General features: G+C 48.0%; 1 protein-coding gene across 13 annotated transcripts in view; it reads right to left on the bottom strand.

The window, feature by feature from the left end:
- Window positions 1–1819: 1819 nt before the first annotated feature.
- Window positions 1820–9736, bottom strand: part of PLXNB1 (plexin B1) — a 244001-nt gene continuing 236084 nt past the window's right edge. For all 13 annotated transcript variants that reach the window (XM_050959798.1, XM_050959796.1, XM_050959797.1 and 10 more), the window contains 4 exons: window positions 8452–8516; window positions 8270–8345; window positions 7665–7739; window positions 1820–6206 (listed from right to left, as the gene is read on the bottom strand). In XM_050959798.1, coding sequence (XP_050815755.1) covers window positions 6102–6206; window positions 7665–7739; window positions 8270–8345; window positions 8452–8516 — 321 coding nt within the window. In that variant the 3' untranslated portion in view covers window positions 1820–6101. The remainder of the gene's footprint in view (window positions 6207–7664; window positions 7740–8269; window positions 8346–8451; window positions 8517–9736) is intronic.

Here is a 9736-nt window from a genome sequence, read left to right as displayed (position 1 = left end):
CTGGGTTCGGAAAGGAACCAGGGAGGTCCAGGAACCCTGCAGTGGCTTGGAGCCAGGCTGGAGGGAGGTGCAACCCCACGAGGGAGGCGTTAGCTGCGAGGTCCCCACACCGGCCCGCGGGCTCTGGGCAGAGCCCAGCCTAGGCCAAGGGACAAAGCCAAGGCCGGGGCCTCGCTGTGGGCTGGGTGGGAGCGGAGCGGAGCCCCCGGCCTGACCCACGGGAGGAGCTGCCCGGCCCTCGGGGTGCCCCAGGGCAAGCGGCGGGGGCGGGGGGTCCCTAGCAGCACCCGAACTACCTACCTACCAGCGCCAGGGCGGCGTTGTCAACGGAAACACACCATGTGACACGAGCACGGCTGCGCGAGCTGCTCGCGGAGCCCAGTGCAGCAGCCCGCAGCACGAATCGGGCCCCTCCTGCACAGGCTACGGCCGCTCGTGCCCCCTAGAGCTGTTGCCCCGCTACCTTGACACCCCCCCTCCCAGCTCCCCAAATCGCAGGCGGCCAAAGCGCCTGGGCAGACACTGCCCCAGGACAGCGGCCTTCCCACCTCCACCCCTTTCCCAGCCACCGCTGGTCCTGGAAATGCCTGTGCCAAGTCAGTGCAGAGCACGCCACCTCCACCTGCTGCCCCTGCCTGGAGCACAACAGAAGTCCTGGACCTTCTTGGCTCTTACATGGTGGCGGTGGCACAAACCCAGCTAAGGAGCAACTGGAGGAACAGAGACAGTAGCTACATGCAATTGCAAGAGGATGCAAAACATGGGACGTGAGAGGGATGAGACTCAGTGCCTGGTGAAAGCAGGGAACTGCAGCAGTCACATCAGCAACAGGGACCTGCTGCTTCTACTATGAACTGCATGCTGTACTTGAAAGGGACCCCATTCCTCCCCAGCACCTCAATGTGACTGTGGGGCTCTGCAGAGATGCAGGGGTCTATCCAGCCACCTGAAGAAACTTGCAGGATTGGTGCCTTAGGCCTGTGGTTCTCAAACTTTAGCAACCCAAGGATCCCCATTTTGATTTAAAAATTTCCAGGCCCCTCCAATCCCTCCTGCTCAGCCCCTGCCCCACCACCTTCCCTGAGGCCATATGTTTGCCCCCTTCCCTTCAGCCACGCCCCCTTCCTCCATCACCTGCTCTCACTCATTTTCACCAGGCTGGGGCAGAGAGTTGGGGTGCAGGCTCTGGGCTGGGAGCTTGGGTGCAGGAGGGAGTGAGAGGTGCAGACTCTGGGAGGTAGTTTGAGGGCAGGAGGGGGGAAGGGCTAGGGTGGGGGGGGGGGGCTCTGGGTTGGGGTGGCGCTTACTTCAGGCAGCTCCCAAAAGTGACCAGCACTGCTCTGGCAGTGAATCCTAGGTGGGGGGTTAAGGGGTCTCCACACGCTGCTCCTGCCCGCAGGCACCGTACCCACAGCTCCCATTGGCCGCAGTTCCTGGCCAATGGGAGCTGCAGAGTTGATGCTCAGGCCAGGGGCAGCACACAAAGACCCCCTTCCCCCCCAGCTGAAAGGGATGTGCTGTGCGACCTGTGACCGCTCCTCCCTCTCCCTCTCAGCTGTTCCCCGGCGTGAAGGAGGCGCTGGAAGGAAGGCAGAGGAGTTGATCAGGGGGGCCCACGGAACCCCTGGAGTACCCTCACGGACCCCAGTTTGAGAATTGCTGTCTTAGGCAGCAGTAGCATGCTTAACACTGAATGTGGAGATTGTGTGGATGTTGCTTGGTACAGAGGTCTCAATGTTTTTGTGCTGACTTCAGGTCACCATATTTTGGAGCATAAGTAGCAGCCAAATTATTTTAAGACACAAAACCATGACACCCATTCCATGTTGTATATTAATGTTTATTGAATCACTCACATAAGAATTCTCTCTTTATTAAAATCATTTGGGTTCTAAACTGATTATTTACAGACATAAGCTCTTGTATCACCAATAGATTCCTACATCTCACAATAGTATCTACAGTTATTACACTATGTAACAACATTCATGTTTTCAAGCTTTTTATATTAATTATTAATTCCAATTTGTTGAGAAAGAGAGCATGCTGGGAGATCCAAGAGCTCAAAAAGAAGGGGTAGGATGTGGACGTGGGGCTGGCCAGGCCACAACAAACTGGAAAATACAAAATTAAGTCAAGGGAGGATGTGTATGTACAGCCCTCCCACTGCCAGAGGGGCAGAAATAACCAACCAAATGCACCGGGTGTCTTGAAAACCCAGAGCAATCAGCCCAGGGAGAAAGGCACCAAAAAGTGACATCTAAAGGGAACCAGGGATCAGACTGAGGCAGCACATGGTGCTTCACTGAACCAGATCCCATCAGCTTCTGCAGAATTTAAGATTTCATTATACATTTTTAAATGCTTATGGTTGTAAAGAAAAACTTCTGAATGTGACCACCAAACCTGTGGCCAGCTTGAATCTGAAGCTGGAGAGACAAACTGTAGAGTCTCATCATGTAAGGGGGGGGTTAACTGAAATCTACTGATGACAATTTATATTGCAACACTGATTACCATTTCAGTTTCCCCTCCCCTATTCTGACAGCTGGAAGCTAACTTCTCCCTCTCATCCCCCAGGCAAAAACCACTTCGTATCTGAGAGAGAGGATCTAAGGTCTGTCAAAAAGTTATGTTTCATGGCAAGAAATTAATAAAACAAATGTAAAGAGCTATCTCTGTGTCCTGCAGAGACAGAGACCAGGTGTATGCAGCAGGACGGCATGACCAAGCTCCAACAGAAGCCATGTCCTGTAGGAACATGGTACATATGCAAAGGCGATCTAAGGAAACAGAAATCCCTGGGGCTTTTGACACAGCAACCATGGAGATAGGAAGGCTGAGTGGAACCTCCCAGGGGTAATTAGAAATCTACCACCTCCCCAACAGGAATTCTTATTAAAGACTTTTGTATAAGCGTTAATGAAACCTCACCCTGTTGAGGTAATGGACTTTACCATGTGGGAGAGGCACGAATGGAGAGACCAGAGGGGGCATGTCTGAACCTGTAAACTGACCAAGTCACAGGGATATTAAAAAGTGGGTCCAGGATACAGCAAAAGGGAGTTGGTATCTGACAGTGTGATGGTGACAGATTGGAGGAGAAATGTATGCTATCAACTTTTCTGTTTTCACTGTGACTAAGCTGAGAATGTCATATCCTATTTAGCATTTGAGACGGGTCAATCTGGAGATGTTAAGCATTTTATTTTCTTTTGACACCATTTTTGCAGTGTTTTTAAATGACTCTTCTTTTTGTTAATATTATTGTTATATGGGCAAATCACACGCACGTCCCTGGAGAAACAAGAAATCTGTTATCTCCATGGAGAGGCACTGAATGGTACCCACACCCACCTCAGTCCTGATCAAGGTACACAGACAAAGGTGTACACTCCTTGACCTTGCCATCACACTCTGGCAGGCAAATTCAAGGGGAGAAGCTGATGGATCCAAGTAGGAGCCAAGAGTTGGCGGGGAGAGGTTGGTCACAGAGACCAGCACCTGACTTCAGGTTAATGTAAATCCTGGATAAACAAGAGAATTCCCCTCCTCTCAAATTGACTGACAGGACTTTGTGAGAGCGCAGAGAAAAGATTTTCCACAATGTGGGAGAGGCAAAGGCAATGCTGGGCCACAAACAGCGGAGGAAAGTCTGACAGCTCTTGGTGTCTGGTTGGAAAAGTTATAAAGACAGATGCCAAAAGAGTTTTGAATCTCATGCTCCCCAACTCTGGGAGGTTTGCTTGGCACTGCACAGATGGGATCATAACTCTTACCCATCCTCCCTCCCACATTTGTTTCACCTGCCTATTAAGTTTTGCCTGAACCTAGACTTGCAAATTCTCTGGGGCCGGGGGCTGTTTTTTATTGTATGACTGCAGACGGCTCAGCCCAACAGGGCTCTCATCTGGCTGGCACCTCCAGGTAACACAAACAACAACAAAGACCCCATATTTCTCTGCTGAAGTCTAGCCACCTCCATGTGATCATCAGTTACAGGCAAAAGGCGTGAATTGGCACTCGAAGGTGCGCTCTGTACAGGGTCTGTTTCAGCTACACAGGGCTTGTGTCATTCAGCACTGAAGCTATTCCTGGCTCCACTGAGGGGGACAAATGGGTAAGAGGAAACCAAAGACACTCTCCCACATGCTCAGTTGGGGAGACATGGCTGGGGGAATGAAACAGAGAAATCCCTCCCCTCTGACCAGCAAGAAAGCAAGGGTTACCTCAAGCCCTGCTTAGGTGTGGAGGGAGGGGAACTCCTTTAGTCCTCTCTGAGAGGATGGAACCAAACTCAGACCAAGGGTGGGAGGGTCTAGGGCACAGCCTGAGTTTGGTTCCATTCAATTTGGAAAGAGGGAATCCCTACCAGAGGGGCTGGTCATTTTACAGAGCATGGTCGCTGTTTGGTACCCTCTCCTGGTGCTCATCCATTGGGACTCCTGGCCACTTGGTTCCTTTGCTCTGCTCTTTTGGGGCTGTGGCAACGGTTCAGGATTTCCACTAAGATTTTAAGTTGGCAGCAGGTCACTAAATTGGAGCCACACAGGAGAATTTGAGAAGAAGAAATTCAGCTTCAGGGGCGTATTTGAAGTTTCATTTTAGGCTGAGATAAAGATGAGGAAGGTATATCTGGTTGTGAGATTGAGCCCTGAAACCATTTCAGCTTAGTGAGAAATTTGGGGAAAAGCCAATTGTTATTATGAAACTCTAGATGTTTCTGAAAAAGTCAGAAGCCCCTGATCTGCCCAGTGGGGCACAGACTAGGCAGAAGCAGTTTGACACAGGCAGTGCTTAGCCCGGGGAGTTTGTGATGATGACAGTGTCCAAGGAGGTGCTCATCCAAGTGAAGTATTGTCTCAGAAAAACAAAATTAACATTCCCCTTGAGCATGTGAATACTTTGTAATTTTGAGGGTATTTACAGATCCAGTTCATAGTACCAAAATAGCTACAAGTTAGAGAAAGGAAATAGGTACAAGGCCTTCACTGTGCTTTCCAAGTGGCAGGACAGCATCTGACCACAGAGAACCAGAGGGCCAGACATACATCTAGGTTAGAGGCACTTCAGTAAGTTCACCTTGCCCCCTCCCCAAGCCATGCTAAATTCAGTCCAGGGGAAAGTGAGTATAGCTCCATAGATGTCAGTAGCTTGGTGCCTGCTTACACTAGAACTAGGTTGACCCTACTGGGTCAACATCTGGAACTGGTGAGCATGTTAGTCTCATTAGCATGAGTCACTGACAAGCAGTGAGGAAGACTAGAATCCTGGGACCAAGTGACTTTTCTCATCTCCTCCTCAGTCTATTTCTCAACCCTACATTCAGTATTTTGGGGTGCCAGGCACAACCCCTCCAGTGCACTGATGTTCATGCTCTGGGAGATGCTCCTCAGCTCAGGCCATGGAACAGGTGGGCCACACTGCAGGCGGATTGCTTCTAGGCTTGTATGCAGGAGGAGTACACTCTGGTCCCTAGGGATTGGCCTAGGTGTGGTAAACTCTCAACAGGTGAAATCAGTCCTAATGCCCCAACTAGTTCCATGAGGGCTCAGGAAGCTCACACACTTACTGTCCAGCACTACCATGACTGCAGTAGCCTGGTATATTACCATCATAGTGGTGGTGGTTATACAATGTTCAGGGCAGCAGGCACAGCACTAGTCTCTCCTATCCCTGGTGCTAGTACCAAATGAGGCTAGAGGCTCACATGAAGCCAGGTATGATCTTTAGCTTTGTTCTGAAGCTCTTGTGTTATCCAGCTCCTTCGCAATATTGTTTGGAAACTTGGCACATTCACAACATGTGGGAAGAAGGTGCCTGGTGTCTCTCTTTCTCACATTGTGGTTTGTAGAAACTCTCAGAATTAAAGTACATTTTAAAAAAGGAAAAAAAAATCTGTAAAAAAATATTCTCTGAGATGTAAGGACGTTTGTACTTTGCATTTTCTTGGCCACCTCCTCCTGTGTCACATGCCAGCTCCCCAGAGTGTCTGGTTCCAAAGGCAGTGGGACACCTTGTGTGTAGCTATGAAGTTCCAATGAGCAGCACTATTCACCTCTTTTCAGCCACCCAAGAGCATCATAGTCTGTTTGTCTGGGTCACAAATCAGTGACTTTGTTCTCCACAGCAGCTGCGATCTGCTGCAGTCGGTATCCCAGCTGCATCTTCTGGGCTGTCGGGTCTTCTTCCAAGGCTGTGATGATCTGCAACAAGACTCAGAGCTCACTGGCAACCTCCCTTGTGCACAGAATACTATTAGAAGCAGATTCCCCTGGCTGAGAGCAAGCCTCAATTCCATTGCAGCTATGGGTATTGGGATCCACAGTGACGGTATGACTCAGAGGGACTTGCTGCAGCCTTGCCATCCTAGTGGTAATCCCCTCTGGGCACCCTATGTTTTCCTCTGTGCCATCACCCACTCCTCTCCTGCAAACAATGCTCATCCCTTTTATTGTTTATTTTTTTTTAAATAATTTTGTTTATCTACAGAAAAAAGTTAAGCAAAAACCAAGGGAGGTGCTAACGGCAACAAATCTTCATTTTAAAAAAGTCAATAAAAACTGCTAAGTGACAATAGAGTAGTCACTTGACATCAATTCCTCTGTTGTTTATAGTGTTACTGTAGCCATTCTGGTCCCAGCATATTAGGGTGAGGTAGCATCTTTTATTGGGCCAATTTCTGACTGCTGAGAGAGAGACAAGCTTTCATACTAAGCATACCAAACAGAAGTTGGTCCAATAGAAGATATTGCCTCACCCACTCTTGTCTCTCTAACGTCATTTCCTTACCAGTTAGATACACGGAAATGCATACATCTTACACTGAAAATGTAAAAGTCACTATTCTCAGTAAGTACAAAGAAATGCATGTTTCATTGCAGCAAAACAGCCTTAACTCTTCCCCAAAGAAGATAATATTCTTTCATCAGTAATCTCAACTAACACAAAGCCCTCCAAAAAAGAAACAAAAATTAAATATGTAAACATTAAACAGTCTCAAATGTAAGTCCTTATGCACAATTTTCACCATAACAATCTATATTGTACACTTTACCTATTAAAATACACATAACAATATCAAGAAACTGCAATCTCAAATACTTCTATGGTTAATTGATAAATATTTTAACTGATCATATTTCCCTTTTAAGCTAAGCCTTAAACTAAAATATTTAGATAACAAAACCACATCAATATTGACAATCCCTGGGTGAGAGTGAAGGCTCTTTTGTTGTGACATAATATACATTTCTTCCTATTTGATGAGGTCAATCAATCTGGCCTAGGTTTTTAAATGTGTTTAGGCATTGCTGCACTCACCATGGCAACACCTGATTTAGGAGTCTAAACCTCATTTTCAAAAGAGATTTAGGCTCTAAGTACCTAAAGCACTTTTGAAAGTGAGATTTGGGCACTTCAGTCACCAAGAGTTACAACACTGAGCACAGTATTGCCTAGATACCTTTAAAAACACGGGCCTATATACTATGAGGGCAGTGGAACATTTATGATGCCCTTAACTATTAATTTCTTTATTCACAAATCCAGCAAGAGACAGGACTAGATGAACCTATGAAGGGCAAGCATAAGGTAACAGCGGGGAGGGATGTGTATGAAATCACCCTCTGAGGTTGGGGCCAGTAAGCCAGAGCTGCACTCACCTGGTCATAGTACTTGTTGATGTATTTGTAGAGTTCATGCAGAGCCACCATGGAATTGAGTTCACCTGAGTAATTCTATGGTAATATAACAAACACATAATTAGCCAAAATCTTTGGGCAACACCAAGACAACTGTTCACCCAAGTTCTGCTGCCCAGGGAGCTCAGTGGGTAAAGCTCCAGAAAGCCTCTAAACCCAGCTTGGGAGCAAGAGCAAAGAGATTTAGAGAAAAACCTAGAACGGAATAGTGGTACACATGGATCACATTTAAGGGGAAAGTGAGCAGAGACCCAGTTGCTCCTGCATTCAGAAACCTTAGCTACATTGGTCTTTTCCCCTCTAAAACTTTCCACTGGTGCTAGCAATGGTGTTGAGGCTAGCACTGACAAGACACCAGCAGCCGCTATTTTTTAACTGAGCTCCTATGAGCCAAGTCCTGATGCAGTGGTTAAAATGTCTGGCCCTTGCTGATACTAACACTGGAAATCTAGTGGGATATTCTAGGGAAAAGGCTAATGCAGACCCTTTGTCAGGGAGGCAGACCGCCCACCTTGTGGAACCCAGTGGAAAATGCACTCATTTCTGAAATAAGTTGCTTTATTTACCCTTGACAGCTCAGCCAGGGCAGAGTTCATTTCCTGGTCACTGGCGGAGATGGTCTGGCGAATGTCTGCATAGTACCTACGCAATAGGAGAGCATGGGCAGTTAATGCAGTATCTGCTCCTTTGCTGCCTCCTCCCCCTGCCAAACAACCCAGCTGTCCCCACCTGCTCACTCAGACTTTACCTTTCCACCATCTGCTTGTAGCGAGGAATGTCCCGGGCATAGAGCAGCTTGTTGATTGGCGAGTCCTTTAAAGGCCAGAAACAGACTGACAGGTTACAGAAACCAAGGCCAGGGAGAGGAGACACAAATGCCGGGTTCCCACAGCGGCAGGCAGCCTCTGTCCCTCTCCTGCTCTCATAGAGGTGGGCAGAACCTGTCCCTTCCCTACAAGATGTGCAGAGAAGAGGCAATCCCCTCCCACAACAGGGGCAGGGAGGCCATGCCCCAGGCTCCAGGTACCCACATGGGTCGCCAATTATGCAAACATTTCTCAACATGAGCACAGACTAGGGACCATTCCCTGCCACCTCCAGGGTGGGGAGTGGGTGCCTGAGACAACAGCCATCACATGGCTGTATCCAATCTGTATTTCTTAGTGGGAGGCCCCCAGACAGATACACTAAGGACCTGGGGCAGCATCATCCTAATAGGCTAGTACCACCTGCCTAACAGAGGAAATGTGCTGTACTAACTGTTAAAGAACAGGAAGTGATGACCTCAAATGTCAGGCAGGGCCGACTCTGTCCATTAACACAGACTCAGGGATTTCCATCTAGCTTGGTCTCCAACAGAGAAAGGTGACCCTGACATAGCCTAGATCAGGGGTAGGCAACCTATGGCACGTGAGCCGAATGTGGCACGCCAGCTGATTTTCAGTGGCACTCACACTGCCTGGGTCCTGGCCACTGGTCCAGGGGCTCTGCATTTTAATTTAATTGTAAATGAAGCTTCTTAAAAATTTAAAAAACCTTATTTACTTTACATACAACAATAGTTTAGTTATATATTATAGACTTAGAGAAAGAGACCTTCTAAAAACGTTAAAATGTATGACTAGCATGTGAAACCTTAAATCAGAGTGAATAAATGAAGACTCGGTACACCACTTCTGAAAGATTGCCGACCCCTGGTCTAGACTCTAATGATAGTGCTATAGGCTCCAGAGAACACTAACATTTCTGTCCTGGCTTTTCTTCTCATGACACGTCTCTCTGCATCATCATTGCAGCCTCAGTTCCCCACTCATTCATGGAGTGCCCTCCCGGAACGTCTCTCATCCATCTGCAGCCACTGACCCCTCAGTAAAGAGTAACAAAACTTGTTTCCTTTCATCACTCAAAAGAGAGAGTGACTAACACCACATAGGGCTGAGGCCGGAGATGCCACAAGCCACCAGAGTGATATGGTTCTACCCATGTTTGATATTTAGCCTTCCTGCTTTTTGGCCCATCTCCCCTACTCCTCA

The sequence above is a fragment of the Gopherus flavomarginatus genome, chromosome 6 (genome assembly GCF_025201925.1).
Source record: "Gopherus flavomarginatus isolate rGopFla2 chromosome 6, rGopFla2.mat.asm, whole genome shotgun sequence".
Classification (NCBI taxonomy): domain Eukaryota; kingdom Metazoa; phylum Chordata; order Testudines; family Testudinidae; genus Gopherus; species Gopherus flavomarginatus.
Note: the sequence above shows the minus strand (reverse complement) of the source record. Positions and strands in the feature narration are given on the sequence as shown.